This window comes from Stegastes partitus, unplaced genomic scaffold (genome assembly GCF_000690725.1).
Source record: "Stegastes partitus isolate 25-593 unplaced genomic scaffold, Stegastes_partitus-1.0.2 Scaffold693, whole genome shotgun sequence".
NCBI lineage: Eukaryota > Metazoa > Chordata > Actinopteri > Pomacentridae > Stegastes > Stegastes partitus.
The window spans coordinates 237,832-260,200 of record NW_007578424.1 but is presented as its reverse complement, the minus strand read 5'-3'; the positions used below and the strand labels follow the sequence as shown (position 1 = coordinate 260,200).

General features: G+C 40.0%; 1 protein-coding gene across 3 annotated transcripts in view; it reads left to right on the top strand.

Annotated features, from left to right (window-relative positions):
* rapgef6 (Rap guanine nucleotide exchange factor (GEF) 6) overlaps positions 1–22,369 on the top strand; it is a 163,925-nt gene that overhangs the window by 33,898 nt on the left and 107,658 nt on the right. For 2 of the 3 annotated variants that reach the window (XM_008290747.1, XM_008290746.1), the window contains exons 2-4: positions 1,161–1,231; positions 2,709–2,765; positions 8,072–8,155. In XM_008290747.1, coding sequence (XP_008288969.1) covers positions 1,161–1,231; positions 2,709–2,765; positions 8,072–8,155 — 212 coding nt within the window. Of the gene's footprint in view, positions 1–1,160; positions 1,232–2,708; positions 2,766–8,071; positions 8,156–11,728; positions 12,017–22,369 lie in introns of those variants that run through there. The other variant, XM_008290748.1, reaches the window with a different exon arrangement.

Genomic DNA, 22,369 nt, shown 5'->3' with positions numbered 1-22,369 from the left:
ATGGTGTTGGACCTCTAGATTGTCTATGAAAAAGTGGACTGTGCTTTAAAGGACAAGTTTGACATTTTTGGAAATACACTTGCTTTCTATTTGAGAGTTAGGTGAGATGATTGATGCAAAGTCTATATGCTAAGTGTGCTACTACTGCTATCAGTTGGCTAATTTAACTCAGCAAACAGGAGGAAACAGCTAAGCAAAGAGCAACTGGCCTTTGGAGACTCCAGGAAATTACTGGTCACAACCAAGACATAGCTTTGAAACTTAACCTCTTGTAAAACATTGACTTGTCGTTGCACATTGGTCTTTGCATGGATTAAACAAACACGATAAAAAGTGACAAGTAGTGATCTTGAGTGGTTTTAGTAGGTGGATATTGTGTCCAGCTAGACTAGCTGTTCCCACTGTCTTTGTACTGAGCTGTTTTAGCCTCTCGTTAGCTTGATATTTACTTGAATACACCGTCCGGGATGATTTTAGTTTTCTCGTCTAACTTTTGACATTAAAGCAAATGACAGTCAAACTATTCCCTCAACCTGCTGAAGGATTTGTGTCAGAGAGTATGTGTGTATGTACATAACCAGCCAGCCATGCAGACCACCTGTTACAAGTAGTTGCCTTATGGCCTCAATAGCCACTCTGTTTGTTTGATCCTGCAGATGCTTATATGAAGCTGTTGCCTTCACATACACACCCTGTCATCCTCTTAATGTTTTGACAGCTGGTCCTGATGGAGTACTATTTTAAGGCCATGGGTGGATATATCTATGTGTGCCTCAGTGCTGTCATGTGTATATGTAAGTGGCATGCCTGTCTGTCTGATTTGAGGGTGTCGATTTGATAGGCAGTGTTTGGCATAGTCCAAGTGGCTTCTGTCAAATCACAGCACCAGATGTGATTTACGTGGTGCTGAGACGTTCCACTCACTCTAAACAATGAGCTAATCTTTTAAAAGCTTTACAATTTTAAATGCTAGCAGTTGTGATAATATAGGGTACTGTATATCACTTGATAAGATGGCAAAACTTTGATTTTAAGTGACTTGGCAGAACTGTTACAGGTCACCACAGCACATGTGCCATGTCTTAAGGTGTGAGATTTTTTGATGTTTTTCTTGGCTACATGTTAATTAATATCAATTTCATTGTCTTTCTGTCTTGCAGGACCTGCATACCATCTACTGCCACCTCTACCACATGGACGTCCTCTCTCACCTTAGGGAACATCAGCTAAGGTGAGTCACTTCAGAACGAACTTAAAGCATTTTCTGAAATTAAAGCAGTAATCATTACCCTAATTTGGCTTGCTACAGGTAAACGAGGTGTCAGTCACAGTATCAGTTGACCAAACTAACCTTAGAGTAGCCTATAGCCCTGCTTTCTCCATGAATTACTATATTTAGTACACCCTCTTCAAACAGGCTTTCAGTTGGTTTTTCAAAGGTATCACACATTTTCCGAAACACTTTCATAACTCCCCGGTTTCATTCTCTCACTTGGTCCAGAAGTATGGTGCCAGGAGTAAACATTTTTTGAAAAATCTGCTAAACTGTACTGAAATCATCCATCCAATTCTGAACTTAACATTTTGAACACTAATGTTTCTCTGTCAACAACAAAGCTTATTGCCATCCCTTCACCAAAAAAAAAAAAAAAACCTTGAAAATATCCACTTTCCACACCAGTGGTAAAACGGGAGCTTGACCTATCCATTACTTCTGATGCCAACTTCTTGGGCCACATTTAACAAAAAGACAAAAATCTTCTTCACAAATAAAAACACCAACCAACAACTCGTACAGTGATGCCGCAGAATTCACGTCAGTGGGCAAAATATGTTTGAAATGGGATTCACATCCGAAAGTTGTCCATGTTTCACACAAAAGAACCTCAACAGCTATGCCACCTGTCACTGCACACCAATTGACTGACTCTAGGAAGACAACACTGTCCCATTATCTGTCTTCTTGGGCTGCCACATCCCAGTATTGTCCTTCCTGTGCTTAATAGGACACACATCAACAACTCACCTGAACAAGAGAAAGAATAGATTAGTCCTTGTGGCTCTATCACCAAGATGTCCTCATGAACTGGAAATTGAGAAACACCATGCATAATACACATTGGAAACACTTATAGATTACATCTCTATGGATGATTCAATCATTTCCATCCGAAACACCACCCCAGATCCACCCACCACCTGTTCATCTTTCATTCATTTCCAAGAAGAGTAATACATTACACACCCTCCAGAACAACACGACAACCAACAACTAATGTAACTTTAGCTCTTTCCCAACGTGGCTTGTATTAATCATACTGGCCTGTTTTTATTGTTTTGTTTTTCCCGTATGGTCCTGTCAGTGTTCTGTATCTTATCTTGCAAAAACACACAAAAACAGAGGTTGGCGTTCACAGTTCTGGCTTTATCATTCATGAGATGTTCAGACTGAGATGCCTCTTACACATTCATATGTTCATACCAAACGAGTTTGAAGTGTTCTGGGCTGCAGCCAGAAACTGAGTAGCGGGTCACCTTAACACTCTAAGCTGACAGACAGTAATGATGGTGCCTAAAATGGGAGAGCTGTGTGCCTCCTGAGAAAAAAAAGAAAAAAAAGATGGCTGTGTGATGGGTTGTAAGAGCCAGAAATGTATTAGAGATGTTTTTAGAAGGTAAAAGTTAACGTCTTCGTCTTTCTGCCGCAGGTCGATGTGTACCTCAGCCAGGTATGAGAGACATGAGGCTAACCACGTCCTGTTCTAGTAAGTACAAGTTCTCACATTGTGCAGGAAATGCTCCTGCTGCATTTACCTTATCTTTTTACTCTGTGATGTTCAGCCCCTGCTTCACATTCACAGAACAGTTCGTAACACTGTAGAACGATGGTTCACAATCTGGTCATGTGAGGTTAAATTTAGAGTTAGACCAGCCAGAGTCTACATTAGAAGATCAAATTATAAGTAGTTTCTTTTCTTAGCACGGTGTTTTTGTGACTTTACATATATTCTAATGAATATGGCAAATTGGTTCTTAACAGATAACCGCTTTTTGTGTTGAAAATCACTAGTATAGCAACGGTCTATTAAGCAGCTACCACGGGGCAAATAATACCTTGCGCTAGGACCCATTAACACAATTACATTCATACATCCGATTCAGATGTCATCAGCCCATTGAATGACCTTTTCATTGCAAATTATTCATACATAAAAGGGTCAATAGGGACCTTTCCACCTTCTTAGTAGGCTCAGTAGGGACGTTATCTATTCTGATCACTGATGAACAAAAAGTACCTAAATTACCTTGGTAACCTCTTGCAATTACGTGATATCTCAGGTGAAGTGGTCACCCTGTAAACGTATAAAATGGAGCTTTGTAATATTTTGTATATGCATGGTATATTTTTAATCCAATCTATGGTCCTTTTATCATTTTCACCAAGTAGTTTTGGGGCCTTAGCCGAACAGTGACTGCAAATGCAAGTAAGCACAGAGCGAAAAACACAAAGTAAAAGTCAAAATAAGACTCAAATGAAATTATAGATTAAGCTTTGCTAGATTAAGATCTACTCACTGTAAGTGCTAAATCTTGCTTCCATTGCTGTTAAAATATGGCGATAATGGAGCTGCAATAAATCAGGTGATAACACGCCTACTGAGCCTACTTGAAGGTGAAAGGAGGTCCCCACTGGCCCACATGTATGGGGATGATCTGCAATGATAATGATCATTTAATGGGCTGATAACATCCAAAATGGATGATAGGAAGAAAAGCTAAATGTCTACTGTCTTCCTACCCTGTGAGTAGCTGTCCACCCCAAGGACGCTGCTACTAAAGATGTACATCTCTGAAAACTGGGTCACAAATATAAACTCACAACTTAAAAAAAATATTTTCGAAGCTTTCTGGTAGCCTTTAACAAAGATTTATCAGAAGGAACAAATATTGTATTTGTGCCCATGTTCATGATGCTCACTGATGTGTTTGAATAGTTTTTGGACTGCAATGAATTCTTGCTTTGGCTACAGTTTTTCTTAGTAGAAACCTTTATTTTGGTGGTTTTGCTCTTCTGAGGTTTGTTGATAATAATAATTAAAAGGAAAACAATATGAATACCATCAATATCATCACCTTATCTCTAAAAGTAGGCAGGTAGAGGCTCATTGCTTTTGTAAAACTTGCAGATATCCTAAAAGTTTGCAAAGTCACGTAGCATCTGCAAGGTTTATGATCATTTCTTGTACCTCTCTTTGAGTTTGTTATTCAGCAAGAGAAAATATAACTTAAACATGACATATGGCCGACGTTAAATCAACTTCTCCGTGTGCTGCTTCTCCAAACCCTCTACTCTTCTGCTGGAGGTGTGTTTTCTTGGCATTTGATGTATTTCTACGACTCCAGTTTTAAGATGCCATTGTCTGGATGAAAGCACTGATCACTGATAGCCTGCCTGCTTTCATTCCTGACTTACTGTCTTGGGGTGTGAATAAATAAATACTGAGATGGATTAGGAAGATGGAAAAAAAGAAAAAGTCATTGTAGAATCATGTACATAGTTGATTTGGAAGAAAACTAGTCAACAAGAAGGCGGAGTAGAGAAGGACAAGAGGAACGAGAATCTGGTGAAGGAGAGGTAGCGGAGGGTGTTGGAAGGAGGAGACAGTTGACAACAAGTTGAAAAGAGATGATGAGGAGAGACGGGAGGAAGTGGCAGTAAATGAAAAGCTCTAGGACAACGGTATATTAAAATGAGAGGAGCGCACGCAGAGACGGGGAGAAAACAAGAGTCGAATATGTTAAAGAGAAAGAACGAGGAAAGGGTAGCGATGTCAAGAGGGTGGCGAGATGAGAAATGAACCAAGGGGAGGAATGAGAAAGCAAAGGTAGAAGAGGGATGAGGGCGGCCGAGATGTGGAGGAAGTGTGAGAGATAGAGGGAGGACAGAGACAGATGAAAAGGGCGAGAGAGACGCTCCACATGCCGTTGATGTATTATCATGCTCACGAGAATCACATTAGACACTCAGTGGTTTAATTTAGCATCAAATAAACACGCGCGCAATATCTCTCTCCGATACACTCTCCTGCCTCTCTACCAGAGGCTAGTGATAAGTACCTTAAACCAGACTAAAGCGGCTGCCATGTCCAATTAGTCTTCTCTTACGCACATACTCGCGCACGCAATCGCACGATACAGGCGGCAGATGAAAGCAATCAAGGTCTCTCCAATGAAACCACAGTGATAGTTAATCATGTTGGCCTCACTTAAGCCCAACAATGCAAAAAGAAACTAATCTTTTCTGTCAGCTTTTATCCCGACGTAATTATGTGAGGATTCTGCTCTCCTACAGCACGTTGAGCGATTTAAGGAAGAAAAAAAAGGCACCTCAAAGAAAGGGAATAGTATGGAGGCAGATACGATGAGGGCCGCAACCAATGGTTACGCTCATGATTGTGTCATTTGCCAGTTATTTTTATCATCCATTAACTAATTCAGAAAACTCACAATATCCTAGTGCCCAAAATCTGTTTAAAGCCGTCGTTGTTGTAGTAGTTTTTTTTTTTTTTTTTGCACTGCCTTGCACAGAAAAATGATGAGAATGATGTCTGAGCTTCTGCAAGTCACCCCCTTTTTTCTTTTGTTAAGAACCACATTGGCCATTCTTCTGTGTAGCACAAACCGATCAGTTCCAGTTATACAGAATGAATCAAATTTATCACCTCGTACAATATGCACTCACATTTGTCAGGAAGGACTTTCCCAAGATTGGCTATTTCAGACAGCAAATGTAAAGGCTTTGAACCTGTTAGAGCCCCAATAGATACACCGTCACTACTTTAATACAATATTTATTGTACAACCTCCCTCGAATACCTGAAGTTAAGGCTACGCTAAAATCTGGTTTCTCACGTCAGATCTCCTGTGTAAAAAAAATATTCAGGCTTGCGTTGTGGACGGAGACTGAAAGAAACCACAGAAATGGTGATGCATGTTGATAATTTTCAGGCCCTTTGGATACAGGTGAGCTTGATCTCATTAAAAGTTGGGAATTAGACTTTCAAAACTGCTCAGAAATACTCAGTGAATTGAGAAATAAAGGGAGAGTCTTTATCTCATGGGGACTCTTTGATTCTTCACTGTCAGACAAATTTTACATTTACACCTGAGAATGTTGTAAGTTTGCTGCATTATGTTAGGCCAAAGAAAATGCGTATACTTTCATTTTTGAAAATAGCAGGTGGCATAGTAATTTAGATAAATCTGCCTGAGCACAAAGTAAACAAACGGCGAGATGATGTCTGAAGCATCACTGGAAACCTGACATTTATTTCCACCAAGATACCTGAGTCTGTTGGATTGCTATGAGAGAAACAGTGTGTTACCATTTTTAAAAAAAAATACATATATATATATATTTTTTTTCCACAGCCTTTGGTCATCTGCTTATGCCAGGCAGCATATTTTTAAATATGGAAGTGGAATGGAATTGCTTTCCTGCACTGCATCTATCATTTAAATAGCCTGGCTGTAATTTCCATGCAAATATAGGCTTCTGTTTTAAAAGTTGAGCAGGTTTTGTGGGAAAGCACCCCTTCTCTATATAAATTAGAGCGAATACAGTCATTTTTTTGCATGTAATTTCGCTGTAGGTTTGAGCATTGATGTGTGTAGTCATGTATTACCCTAAATTTGAAATCCTAATTTAGTAGTTGTGAGTAACATCTGCCCGTAGACTAGGCATTGCTGGTGTTTTAAACTGAATTCTGTTTCCAGCACAATTCAGTTCTTCCCACTGTGGTGCATTTCTTCATCTCTACTCTTCAATCACTCATTTCTCAGTCTTTTTTTGTTTCTTTTTTTCCCCTAGCCTCTGTATTCCAATTCATATCTACAGGCACAGATACTGTGTTCTCACCTCTTCATGTATAATTGCGTCTTTTCGTGCTGCTGACTCGTGCAACCAGCTTATTATGAAGTTAATTAGACTGATGCGTGGGGTTAATAGATAAAATACATGCAGTGGACATGAAACATCACGTAGACAGCCACATAGCACATGTTTCGGATGTTTTTTTTTGTATTCAGATAAAAGAATTCCCACGTTACCAGCGGTTGTAAATGGCAGACCAGGTTACGTGACTCCTCCAGCACTTTCTTTTTAGCGTGGCTGCCTCTCACTAATGGATTCTCTCCACCTTGCACTGATGGCACATTATGTTATGGTTCTATAGTGCTTGACATCCTAAGAATACATTTATGCTAATGCAAATGCAGCACTTGGGATTCAAAGCTCAAGTGTGCTTTATATTTTCTTTCAGAGATATTGCTCTGCAGTTCTCTTGTCATGACTCCTGCATTTTTCAAAGCCTTGGAAAAAACAATAAAATGTCACCCAAGTATAATGGCTTGTATTGAATTGTTCCTTCCAGCCAATGCAGCCATAAATTTAGGGACTGCCATGATAAATAGAATAGCATTAGGTGCACAAATTGTCTAAAGCTAATCGTTTCGTAAAATTGGCACAAAAACATACATCATAGAGCAGAACATGTAACAGAAACAGAGCACCATTAAAAAAACAAAAACAGTGTAGCTATAGTAACACCAGAAACAAGGCTTACATTTTCAAAACGAACCTCAGAAACTTTACTTTCGAGAGTTCTTGAGAAACGGCTGAAGCTGTCGAAAATGGATGTTTTTCACCACCTCGATGACATATTATTTGATATTCGATTATGCTGATTTGTTGTTTTTCTTGGTGCGATTTTATTCTCAAATGTGCTAAATTAAACATATTTAAACTTAATGGATTAACCTGGTATTTATTTAAAAGCAGCCGCTGTTTCATATGGAAGATGTGTTGGAGTACCTGAAAGTACCCAGATACCCAAAGTTACTGGGGGGGAAAAAAAAATCCTCATTTATCTTAAAATATAAAGACATACAGTTAATAAATTCTTACTCATGAAATGTAACAATTAGCTGACATTTTGTGCACCAGACAACAGGTAAGGTTGATGAACAGATCACAGTAATGGACTGTTAACATGTTGTTTCTCTGTTTCAGCCCCGACACCATCGCTACCTGTTGGTACATCCTGCTCTCTGGATCAGTCTTCGTCAAGGAGCACATGTACCTGGCAAGGTGCTGGTATGTACCAACGCGTACACATGCACAGAAAACACGAGAACAACAGCATGACATCATGTTGAGGTGAAACGAGGAGGTGTCGTGTATAGTGAGAGGAGACGCGAGCGGGTTGACGTTACACTTGAAGCTAAACTGTCTTGGCAGCTCGTCAGATGGAGCGTGGATGTGTATTTGTGTGTACGTATGTGTGTTCACCTGTAACGTGATAAAGGAGAGGGGCATGTCACAGAGCTGGAAGGTATGGAAAGACAGGTTTTACTGACAGGTCGGGGGACTGTGTGTGTATACAAACACAAAAACACACACTTATAGTATAGCATGCTTGTGTAGTTCAGCTATACAGAACAGATTTCCATCTCGCATCCTTTTGCAATGTTTTTTTCCCAACTCAAAATGAGGCAAATGTGATACTAGATCTCAACCTAGTAGATCTTTGCTCTTTTGTGTAAGGCTTCATCTGCCTAGACTGCCGACTTAATCACTAAACCTAACCAGTGACCAACTTATCGGTCACACAAATGCAAAGCAAACAATTTTATTTTACCATTTTCGATACCACAACATGCAGTTCAGTGCAGTCCACGCCAGTCGCCTTGCAATACATTTTATGAGTCGTGTTAGATTCAGTTATCATATCATAGATCATATCAGAAAATGTTGCTTTGTAGCTGGAGTGCAGGACATTTCCATATAAGGAAACATCTGTTACATTTAAGCCCAGGCAAGTTTGCAGAATAGTGATCAGGGCCATCAGCGGCAGGTAAATCTCTGTGTATCAGAGTTTTAAATCTGGTGTCCGCAGCGCTGGCACACTGGTTGGAATGCCTTTTACATCAACATGCAACCTGCAAACAGTCTGTAGTGATGGAGTAGGCTCAGACAATTAGGAGTATGATGGAGCCCACAGTGGAAAAACTTAGGAAGCATCCAAGAAAAGTTTCTGATGTTCCAGATGAAAAAAGAAACTCTGCTTACAGAGGTAGAATTGCAGCCTGCAAAAGAAAGCAACTGATAGCGTAGCATATTTAATAAACACGTGTCGAGAGTGTTTGTGTAATTATTGTCAGAAGGAGAAGACAAAGTTCCACATTGTAAGTTTAAAGGGATAATCAGATAATGTTTATAGTTGTTATTATGTCTGTTTTCATTAATAGTAGACTTTTTTTGGAAAAGATTTGAGGTGAAGATTAAGATCACGCTCATGCCTGTAAATTCAGTATAATCACCAGCAATGGTTAGCTTAGCATAGCTCAGTATAGAAACCGGACAAGCTTGAAACTAGCCAAGCTAGCCTGGCTGTGTTCAAAGGCAATCCATCTGCCACATATTTGAGGTTGTGTTTTAAACATGTTATCTTGTGTTTGTTTAATCTGCACAAAGACCAGAATATAAATTTTTATGGGTAGCTGTGTTGTGGTTGGGCGCAGCGATGTCCTGGACTTTCCTCTGGTTTCCTGCCAACATTGTGTTTACGCCCAGAGTCCAGGAAGTTACTTCTCTTAGTTAATATCTTCCTAGTCAGGCAGCAAATCTGCAGAAAGTGCATTTTTAAAAAAAAAAATACTGATTTAGCATCTTTAGCTCTGTGGTCATTTTTGGAGGCTGTAAGTTGCGGTGCTGAGTTTCAAAATGTGTATCTTGCCTATTATATGCAAATATGTGAAAAAGCGAGTTGCAAGAATGTAAGCTTTATAATTTGATGAAGGTAGCTGTGTGACTTCAATGCATTAGTCTGCTGTCAAAAACAGAAGGAGAGCTTGCTGATACTGGCGACTGAAAGACTTCAGCCTTATCTTGACAGTCCAGATCCTTTGTAATGTTTGGTTGATGAGAAATTAGCATTGGGATCTGGGTGGAGATTAATCAGGACCATTTTGTGATTTGATAAACCTGTATCATAAGAAAATATGAGGCCCTCCTTCCTCTTCAGACATGTCAGAGTGCCAAATGAAACTTAAAATACCTTTAAACGGACATGCTGCACCTGTTTAAACACTGGAATTGATGGTAATAGGGAAAGCTGTGACAGCAATTGCTTGAGGTCAGCACTCAGCCCCACATTTACCTTCCCCCTGTTGTTATAGTTGGACTGAAACAGAAGAAACACATGCCAGAAACGGAAAAGGAGAGGGCAGATACTCTCTGTTCAGTAATGTCTAAATGAAAGAAGTGAGCCGACAGCTCTAAATGCTAAAGGGTGTTGGTCACAAATTGAGAATGATGACTGAAGTATGATCTCAGGCGACACTCAAACGCCATCGTACATACATTCATATAAGCAGCATTCCTGCCAGTGATGGAAGATCTCTCAAAGACAGCAGCGTTTTGAAAGCTGCAACCCAAAAAGGAAAAGTCAGTTCAGTAATTTCCCTGAAGATCTATTTACATGGAAGTAATGTTGACTTCTTTACACTTCTTTCTCACATTTGTTTCAATAATTAGAGGGTTTCTAACCAAGTATCTGTATCTTTGCAATCATGATTTACCTCTTTAGACCACTATTAAGATGAAAAAAAGAGTAAGGAATAGCAATAGCATGTGTCTTACACCACAAAGTGACAGATAAAATTCTTGTAACAGCCAGTTTGTCAATATAGTATGACCAAATGTGATTGATTCTTGTGAATGGGTATTTGCAATCTCAAAATATGCTTTGATAAAGCAAGGAACATGACAATGGGCATTTTACTTTCCTTTGCAACTACTTTCATTATGAGTCGATCGCTGGTTTAGTTTGTAGCATGTTTGAAAATAGTTTCTATCACATTATACGAAAAAAACCCTCAAATTCACACAACTGACAAGCTGGAAATCAATAAGATTTGGCTTTTTTTGCTAAAAAGATCAGTAAAATAAAGCAGTTATCAAAATGGTTGTAGATTATTTTTCTGTTGACTATGTTGCAGCGATATCCCTACAAAAAAAAAAACACAAAAACAATCAAATGTGATACCCACAGTCAGTGCCTTGAGCAAAGACACTGGACACTTCCTGCTCGTTCCTTCTTTGATGCTTCTGATAAAAGTGTCGACTAAAGAAGCAGAACTGAAAATGAGGTTTTAAAAACTACAATGCAGCACTTAATGCAGTTACTTGTCATAAAGGTCGACTCTTTACTGATCACATGTTGAAAGGATCAACAACTGTAACACAAAGCACCAACTGGCCAACAGTAGCACAAAGAATAGTTGGCCGAGTATCAATAACCTCAGGGCGGCTGGGATTGTGTATATGTGTGTGTGTCATTCCAGTGTGGGTCAGTTGATAACAGAGCAAAGGGTGGTTGTGGGGGAAGGTTGGTGCCCTGCAAAGGACCGGAGGCTGTGTGTTGGAGTGCTAGTAGCAGCAGGGGGGCTTGGAAAGGGTCACAGAGGGAGCTAATAGGGGGAGTTGTGTATATACGTGTGTGTGTGTGTGTGATAGGAATGCGGAACCCCTGGCAGAGCGGTGGCTGGCCATGTGTTCCTGAGCAGCCTGCCCGCCTGGAGCCCAGAAGCACATCCAGGCAGGAAATGAGCAGACTACACACACACACACACACACACACACACACACACACACACTGACAAACACACACCTCGCTGGAGCCAGCAGACAGACAGAACTGAACAGAGGGAGAAACACACTCCTCCCATTCAGTTAAAGACAAACTAAAAGCCTGACAGTCACCTACTTCTGCTTTCTGGGGGGAAACTTTTCACTTGTTCACCCTCTGGAGTATAAAACAAAACACTTTTGGATCTAATCCTGGATTTGTTTGAATGATGAACTTTCCCTCCCTCCTCATTCTGGATAATATGTTGGATGTCATTCCACTTACAAGGAATTCAAAGAAGTGGACCCCCAACATTCCCGTTCCCGGTTTGTAAATCTTTAAAGTTTCTCTTTCGTGCTTGTTTGCGTCTTTCACTTCGCAGGCTAATTCAGTTGAGATTTTTCAAAACTCCCTCTCTCTCCCTTTCTTTATTCATTCTTCGAGCAGCATGCTCCATTTCCTGCCTGCCATCATTTAACCAGCTGGATAGCCAGGAACTCCCCACGGCACTGTGGCAGGATAGCTTACCACCGCTGGGCCCCATAGCTCTGAAAAAACACACCGCTACTTCTGGTGTTTTGTCGTTCTTTATCAACGCGTATGATCTTAAAGAAAGCTGGGTGAAAGTGTTTGTGCTGGCAATTTTTAGTTGATGGTAAGTTAATAATGACTTTACTGCGCAGTGAAGAGTGGCAGGAACAGCGGGAAAAAGAGGAAATTCTGATTTTATGCGCATGTCATATGCTAGACAGAACTATTAATGTGTCCTCTATGCAGGGAGAAAAAAAACAGTCCAAACTCTTGTGCAGTACATCAAATGTTAACATACAAACAACATAAATAGTGAAGTCTATCAGCGCCTTTTGTCTACTTTCTTTAAGCTCCACAACTTTCACAAAACTGCTCACTTTTTATCTGATTCTTTAGCTTATGGGGGAACTTTCTGTGCTACAAGCAAGTTGAGATTACAATGAGATAATCTAAGGTATTGGGCAATGGATGTAGTTTCAGTCAAGTGTGAATGGTTATCTCTCTCTAAGCTCTGGAGGTGCCTTGACTCGCTGCACTGGAGTCGCGCAGCAGCTGTTGACTGAGCCGTGTTTTTGCTCTGATACGCTTACATCCGAGTTGGTCCTCTTAACCGATCCCTCTGTTGTCTTGCAAATGAATCGCAATGTTTCTGAATGACCCACTACATCATTCCTTGGAGTCTGTCTGGCAGTTGTTTTTGTGTGTGTGTGTGTGTGTGTGTGTGTGTGTGTATGTGTGTGCTGGTGGTCTGTCTGTAGCAATGAGTGCTGGCCAGCTCTCCAGCCTTCTTTAATGCGTGTGAGTCAGAGCGGTCAGCGTTAGCCAACCGAGCACTAAAACTGAGAGCAGGAACAGCCGAGAGAACTGAGAAGTAGCATTGTGTGTGTGTGTTAGACTGTGGTCTGCGGTCTTCTTTCTTTACTGTTAGTCATCATTACCATGGAAACATGGGTGCCAAATGGGCATGGAGCACTGTTTGGGTTAGATTTTTTTTTATTTTTTTTTTTTGAACAAAACACTCTTAAACTTTCTATTTCCCCAAATTATACACTCAGAGATTTTCTACACTGTGCAGTATCACATAACTTGTCAGTTTAGAGGTGGAAAGTTTTCTAGATTTGCAGAATTTAGAGCAAGCAGACCGTTCATTTGTGGCGTGTTTGGCCGACCGTAGGAAAAAACGCTGACACCTCATTCATTTCAATGAGGCCGTTCCAATTCACACAATGGGAATACCAATGCACGTCATCCTCGCAAAAGAAAAAAGAAGAAAGACTGAAAAAAAGCCCAATTTTTCCCTCAAAGGCTTCCAAATGGTTGGTCAAATGCATGTAGGTCATGTTCCTGGAGGGTTAATGTGTAAGACTGTTTTTCTACTGTTTGTGTCACAATAGTTGAGATAAAAGATAAAATCTGAAATAGAAATTTGGTGGTGATCTAGGTAGTGGATGATCCGTAGCAAATGACAGTAGCAATATGTATCAGAAACTTTTATGAGGGTTTGTTGTCCAGGTGATTTTTGTAATAGTTCCCAATATACCTTTCAGCCTGTCTGTGTCCTTTGGCGAGACAGTTAATGCTCCAAGGTTGCTACCGATACAATTATTTGCCTCAAAAATGCTCATGTATGTAGATGAGTGTGAGTTTAAACCAAAAGTTGGCATTTTAATATTTCTGTTAATTTCGTTTTAATTTCCTTTGAGTCTTTTTTAATCAGTGCCTCCCGTTATTACTGCTGCAATTATTACTACCATTTTGCATTCTTGGGCACATTCCTGGTTTTTCCAGGCTTTAGATACCTCAGGGTGTGTGTGTGTGTGTGTGTCTGTCTATGTGTGTGTGTGTGTGTCTGTCTGTGTGTGGCCTTAGTTTCTGTGCCGGCTGTCATGGTTTATTGCCCAGGGCACTGCAGCTGTCACTGGACCGGTGCTGAACCTGTTCTCCCCTCTGCCAACAACTTGTTTCTGCAGGAAAAGAGGGCAGAGAAATCATCACCTGCTGAAATCCTGCACAGGTTCAGCTCTGTGGATTTACATTCCGAGGAAAGATGATTTATTAAAAATAAAAATTAATAATTTAATGTTGCTAAAGGAACAGGAGATTATAAAAAGTACCTGTCAAAGATAAAACGGTCAGAGACACAATTATTTCAGTCATCTGAAATAACTATAAAGCAGAAGCTCGGTCTTCAAGAATACTGATCTCCAATTGGATTCCATAATAACAAATGCTTCCCAGTAAGACTAATTGTTTTGAATTATCTGATGATGACAGTTGGGTGTATTTTAGTCTGATTGAATGGGCTGCAGACATTTTTCTACTCTGTAATTGCACGAAAGCTTAAAAAATGCTGATTCCAGTGATCCTACAGATTAATGACATCATCAATCTGAGAACTAAGAAAGTCTGAACATTATGGAGCTTTGTGCAGCACATGTACGTGTAGTTAAAAGTCAGCCTAGTTCTGTCTAAGTGAAATTTTACACATCACTGAAATAAAATGGGTTGTACCAATCTAACTACTTAATTAGCTGTTAAATATTTACAAGCAGTAACTGCTAGGTGTAACTGCTGCGTAGCTAACTTTATCTTACTAAACTGATGTTAGAGTGAAGAATTTAGAATGATGGGTCAGTGTGAAATATAGCTGACATGTCTGAACTTAAAATTTCCAAATGCTGTTAATAATGATGATAAAATACATGTAGAAAAGCTCTGTAAGTGGTATTTAGGTAGCTGTTTGGTTTTGATTGGACCATTACATAACTACAGTCTCATGTTTGAAGTTGTTCTCTTGACATTAGATAAAGCCCTAAAGCAGGGATCTCCAACTCCGGTCCTCATGAGCTACTGTCCTGCAGGTTTTAGATAGATAGTTTCTGTACTGCCACACACTTGACTCAAATTAATGGATCTCCAACAGCTTGTTGTCAAGTTCTACACAAGTCCGTTAATGATCCATTAATATGAGTCAGGTATGTTGCAGTACAGAAACATCTAAAACCTGCAGGAGAGTAGTTCACGTGGACCGGAGTTGGAGAGCCCTGCCCTAAAGACTCATCTCTGCTCATCAAAATAACACATTTAGAAGTGTTTTTACCATGCAAGTAGTAATTCATTCATGACTTGCATGTAACCTTTGCTACTTTCACGATGCACAGATCTATGAATATGCAAATTCGTTCCCTCTGCTGTTTTGAAATTGTCATCGGTACACTGCAGTTCTAAGGCGGAACCTGACTGCACATTTTGCTCATGATACGCCCTGTATCATGTGGAAAAACACCACTTTAACCACTTGATTTTCATTGAAGGGGTCACACCATGGTTCAGCAAATCACTAATTTGAAACAAGCTAGTAGTTACTGTGGACCTACTTGGTGCAACTCGATGCAGATCTTCAGAAGATGTTCTATATGTCTGCAGGAGATGAGATTATTTTTTTATGTTTTGCCTCAGCCTCTTCAAGTTTGCTCATTAGGAAAGAAACATGTTTTCATGCAGAGATAAAGAGGAACTAACACAGGACTGAAGGGAGCCTCAGCGTTGATCGTTCCTGCACACACCAGCACTATATGGGTCAACTTTTTTATGAAGAAGTAAATAAACTTGTAGAATAAACTCTTTTCACTGTGGCTTTGAGTTATGGTCAATATGCGTGTTAGTTTCATGACTTCATGTAACTCAAACCCGACCTTTATTTTGTCAGACTGAAGGCTCAAGTTTGGCCATCGTGTGGTTTTAGAGGTTTGTCTGATTTCCTCTGTGAGACAGATTCACACCAGCCGACAACAGAGAGCTATCACATTTCCGTTCAGTCAGGGCTAAAGCATCAGTTTGGTGGGTACACACATGTGCACACGCATGCAACCTCAGTGACTCACTTACAGTTGACTCAAGTTTGTTTCTTCTGTTTTTGTGGGAATGCAAAGAAAGAGGAAGAAAGATGAAAGAGGAAACACACACATGCAGTAAACATGCAAGTCTGAAGTTCCCATGATGCTCTACTATCAATAGCAAACTTGGTCTCTCTCCACTATGCGCTTCACACAACCTGTCTCACCACCCGGCAGAGATGCACACATACCCACACACAGCGAGGAGGCTTGGCAGGCTTTGTGTGCTGCTGACAGGGACCAGGCGTCTCGCCTCAGTGGAGTGTGGAGAGAGCTGTCAGAGTCAGGCTGACCTCCAGGCTAAGGGTTCTGAGAGAACGGCGAGACCAGCCGACTGCATTCCTCCCCGGGAACACTTGGGTGTCCGTGCTCTGGCGGGAACTGTAGCGTAGATAGTGTCTGAGTTTCATTGTATTTACTCACTCACATTTACACACTGAATGCCTTTTTATTTTATTTTTTTCTGGTTAACCGGTGGAGAATATTGAAAGTCCCTCTCCTGTAGCTGATTTAACCTCAAGATACTCACACTGGAAGAAGATGAAAAAAAGAAAACAAAAAACAATGAATGTACAGTGACAATCTGGCAGCAAGGGTGCCAAAAAAATGCTTTAATGTTAAAAAAAATGAAGAAAACAAAAAACCAAAAAACCCAACACCTAGTGGAAATAAAAGCAAATATCTATATAATTTAAAATAATGTATTTTTTACAGTCAAACACTGTAAATGAAAGAATGACCTTTTGTAAAAACACAGAATTTTAATGTGTTATGTTATTGTTTTTGCCTGCTTTTTATGGTTAATGTCTAAATAATGCTTCTTTTCTGTTATTTTACTAAATATTTCTTGTAGAAACTCTTACAAAACAGTGATGTTTTACAGTGCAGCTCCATGTTTAAAAGTTTCTGTATATAAAGTTCATATTTACAAGTTTTTCCTTTAAAATGAATACTTCCTGCCTTAAAATGGCCTAGCTGTAACTCTGCACCGTTGCTTCCTCTAGACAGCCCTGTATAGTCCCTACCTCTCTCTCACCACTCACGGCAGCTCGAGCACACCAGCTCACCCATTCATCACCCACTCTGCTCAAACACTTTGCAAGTTGTAAAATCGGCCTAATTCAGTATTCTGTGCTCAGCTATGACTTTGACTGCTTATTTCACTTATGATATGTCTTCTGGCATACAAAACACACCAAATGCACATTTAAAAAAAGATCTTCACCACAAGTCTTTAAAGAAACTTTCTTCTGTCATCAGCAATTAGATAGCAAAAGAGCATGAAATTTCTGTTGTGTGAAACGATTCTGGGGAGCGGGAATTTCGGCTGACCTGTTGTTCAAACCCATGTGTTGGCACTCGTCTGTGTCAGTGAAGTGTCACTGACAGACGACGGTGAGCCCCTCGCAGCTGTAGGAATGCTTTCTGCAGCTGACTCTGGCCTCTGACCTGTTAGGAGGGAGGCAAGAAAAGGCTGCATTTCCCGAGAGTATGAGTAAGAAAGTATAGTATTGATCTGTGTACAATTAAAAACAATGCAATAAACAAGCTAAAGGCATGAATATCGATAAAATCCGTGCTTCGTTTGAAGTTTAAAGCCCCCTCCACCCCAAACCTGTGCTCCTCTCTCTCTGTCAAGGCTATAAAAGGTATTAAAATAGGAAAAATCAATAGAAAGGATAATGGCTTTCACTGTCCCTGGATTCACCTGACCAGTGCACTTTATGAAACTTTATGAAGTGTCTAATATTTTGCAGGTTTAGTGAATAATTTAGTTTCCTCCAAAAAAAAAAAAAACCCTGATATAATCCTTTTACCCTTAATTGTGTTGCAAAAAAAAGAAGCAGGAAGGCTGCATCAGCAAAGATCTTTCACCTCATTCAAGGGAATCCTGAATCCGAACATGTCGACGCACAATGTTTCCGAGTGCATGTGGCGGTAAAGTGTCAAATAAATCCGCATGCAGCTAATTTGGGCCCAGTGCAGCTACAAAAAGAGAGCTTTCCAGCAAAATGTCTTATTCCAGTGACACCTTGTTCCAACTCCAGCAGCTATAGATTTATTCCTCCTTTACACACACAAAGACTTTGATTTCACAACCCTTTCCTTTTAGCATATTTTGGAAAATCTGTCTGTCAGAAGAAAAACAGAAACGTGGAAAAACAAGACTTTCATCATAGCTTCTATCATTAGAAGACATTATGAGACAGACTTTCATCTGAGCCTTAAATCAGGAGGCCGATGTTGAGTATTGTCTGTGTCGGTGTGAAGCTGTGATTTAAGGCAGCGATGAGATGAAAATTTGCTTCTTTTTTGACCCAGAGAAAGCAAAGACCAGCGGTAGGAAGAGAGAAAGAAAGGATGAAAGGGAATGCAGAATGAGATGAGGAGTGAGGGGGAAGAAAAGCAAAAAAGAAAATACAAAAAGGAGAAAGGCAGTGGACTGGACGTAGGAAAACAGGAAGGAGAAGATGAATAAATTAAAGTGATTGAAGCGCGTGGGAGAAAGAAGAAGGTCAAAAGTGGAGGAGCAGGGGGCAACAAAAAGCTTTAAGGGAAGGGAATATTCAGAAATGACGTAGTATGGATGAAACAACAGGAAAAAGGGAAGAGCGAAGATGATGACATGGATGGATGGGGAAGGCAAGTGTGGAGGTGAAGGGCAAAAGGATGAGATGTGACGGAGGGAGGAGAGCAGTGATGAGGGGAAGAAAAAAAGCCTGTAAACCAAAAGGGATGCGACCGTGTGAGAGACAGTGTGAGAACGTAATCAGAAACGAGATGTGAGAGTGAAAGTTGGCTCTCTCCCAGCTCAGCACGCTTCCATGATTAAAACCAGCCGCTCCCCCATCCTCCTCCTCAGGCCCGTAGCACTGCTGAGTCGCCACTTTCGGCATGCCAAAGGGAGCGAGACATGTTTACAGCCCAATCTGTTCTCAGGGTTCACCGCACACACTGATTGAGCTGTTCAGACGAGGGAGGGGGGGGATCTATCGCACACTCAGACGGTACATGGGAAAACACAGAGACATGCATAATTGGTGTATGCATGAACACAGACGCTCACAGTGGGAGGGTTTCTTTTTTTTCAAGGATGTGTCAAGAAATGTCTCAAATACTTTTAAAACACCTTGTTTTGACTTTGATGCATCCTTCCTTCTCTTGACATAATCCCAGATTACAGCTGCCACTTACAACTGTTTTCCAATTGAAGAATTTATCGATGATTTTACAGATCAGGTGATTAACCTGAACAACAAAAAGCAGAGTGATCATTTCATTTGAGCTTATTCTATTTTGACAAACTGTATGTCATTTTATAAAGCAGCACTCTAACATATAAACAAAGACTTGCATATTAAAAATCAAAACTGTTGGGTTAAACTAGAAACTCTGAAAAGGATTTTTAAAAAAATCATAAAAAAAACAAAAACAAAAACTATAAATCAGTGTTTTATTTATTCAGCTCAAAAAGAAATCCAAGGTTCTATCAAACCCCTTAACAAAGTTAGAAATCAAAGTTTCTCCTTGTTGTGCAGTTCCTCTCTGACTTTGGTAGTAACTTTGAATTTCATGAGAATAAAGCCAATTTCTATGCACAACAGTTGTCTGTAACTTTTGTGTATGGTGACTTTGCCAGGTCATAAAATCAGGATTTCCACGGTGCAACTGCTTGTAGTCTCAAAACCTACTTCACACTTGTTCCTTCATCTCAGGAAAAAATCCATTAGAAGAGCTTAACAGGGAATTTGTATTAAAATCCTGTATTTGTGAGCGCAGAGAGGAGCAAACGGCGCCTGTCCGGGTTTCTTCAGGTGTTTGTGCGTTGCGCTGTGCTGCTGTGGTGTGCCATTGAAACTCAGCATGGTTTGCAAACCACCTTTCAGTGATTGTATGAAGTACTCCCACACTCTCAAAGCCTTGGGTCTCTAAAATCTTTAGCATTTTTCCCAATTGGACTTGGTTGCCGCTGTCATCTGAAACTGTAGCGCTGACCACAGGTGACCAATAACTGGAGCCAAAAACAACATCATGACACAGCAATTACGCATTAATACTGAAGAAAAACATTTGTTTTAAGGAATTTAAGTAATGAATAAATATTTATGTCGATGCATTTTGACGAATATTACAGACATTCCTCACATGCCAAAGGTTTTAATGTCGCAAACAGGAAATGTGTGCATCAAGTCTCAAAGTAATGCTTTCAGTGATCCAGATATTTTTTGATCTGAATAACATTTTGCCAACTAGCATAAATATAAAGAAATATTTGGAGTAAAGACATTAGGTTTGTATGTTAAGCCCTTAACAGTGACCTCCTTTTTTTTTTTTTTTTAAACTGAAAATAGCTTTGACGTATTTAGTTTAAGACACTTATTGTGGAAAATATGGGCAGCACATAATGAGCCCCTATAGAAAACTTAAAAGGTGAGAAATCGCTGTTTTCTGTGTATGCTCTCTTATTACAGAGTACAAATATTGTCCTGTGGTATTGGCAAAATGGTTTGCATTGTGAGGCTTTGTCCTTTCAAACAATGTTTGTCCAATTTGATTCAGACTGGCCCATTGAGTGTTGTATCATTTTGGTGGTGTGCATTCAGTAAGGTAGCGGCGTCCTAAACTTTGGCTTTGTGCTCTCTGCATGTTCACCAAAGCATCACACTGATATTAACAGACAATTTAATACGTACATAATTGGTTTAAAGCACAAAAATACCAGTTGCCTTGGTATAGCTTCCCAAATGCCAGGAATTGCAGCTTTTATTCAACATATGTGATAAAATAATAAAAGTGTTGTTAAATATTTATTAGTAAGTTAAATATCTTCCAATTTTGGACTGTTAATTTGTCAAAACTAATCAAATTCTACAAATATTTCCTCACCGTCCACTGTGGTGGTCTTTGAATTTGAGAGCATTATTTCTTCACTTTACTTCAGAGTTTGTAATGATTTTCCTCTCTCAAATAGCCCCCGTTTGGGTATAACTCTGCTCTTCTCGTGCTCAGAACAGTTTGTCTCCACTCAGATGTACTGTTGCTTGCACGGATGTCCTGTACTTCACTTGGAGTGCATCTCCTCACACTCAGACTGCTTCTGTGTGCTTGTGAAACCTCTGCTCTTAGAGTTGTGCTTTTGCTCTCATGCCTTTGTTAAACAGCCCTGTCAGAAGTTCCCAACCAAGAATGCCAGGTGTGATGTTGGCAAGGGAAGCTGTTGCTTGCGTGCAGCGACCAATATGTATAATTGCTTTTGAACCAGTTCAGCAGATCACCATATCAAGGACACCTTCAAGGACAGGAGGAAAGGAAAGAGGCAGCGGGTGCATGAATTCAGAATCATAGACTTTTACCTTTAAATTATAATCAAAATAATTGCCACTCCACTAAAGGTTTTTTTTTTTTTGGTCAACTTGTGTTTTGAATTCCTGAAATTCTAACATTTCTGAAAGTTACATCAGCTGCACTTGAGCTGCTTTGAAAATATCGCAATGTTAAATTCAAACATTGTTTTTATATAGCAGTCCCCCCCCTCCCCCCTCACTATCACCCAACATATTCTAAGACGTCATCTCCATGTGACGGGAAAAGAACAGACTCTCTCCCACATGCTCTCACCACACCATCAGCTGCTCTCCTCCTGCTGATCAGTGGACGTAATAACCCGTCTGAAGCCGTGAGGCCTGCAGACGGACTCATGAGATCTAAAAGAAAACATCAACCGGTAACACAGTGGTTTCATTCTGTTGATGGCCGGTCAGAAATAGTTGTGCATTAACATTTAGAACTTCAGTTCAGTGTGTAAATATAACCTAGAAGACATTCTAAAACTAAGAAGTTGGTGGTTTTTTTCAGCTCACTACACTAAAGCCATTGAGTTTGTTACCTTATTTGACAGAAGTCTATTTATGTTGCTGTTATTTCTCCTCATTTGATCAACAAAAATGCCCATTATGCTTTAGTGAATGAAACGCCAGTTGATAAAAGTGGTTAAATTAAATTGGATTGGTCATTTTTATCTTAGTTCTCATCATTTTGCTGCTGGTAGTTTTATGTTTGGTGCTGGCTAAAACCTCTGTCCCATACTCTTCCTATTACACTGTCATATGTTGTTTAGCATATTGTGCTAAAAGATCCCACAGAGGCTGTCAAGAGGTCGTAATTTTTGTTCTGATGGAAGTTGGTTTAGCACTGATTGGGTTTTTGTGGATTGTGTACAGTTATTTCGGGAACCATGACGGCTTATTGATC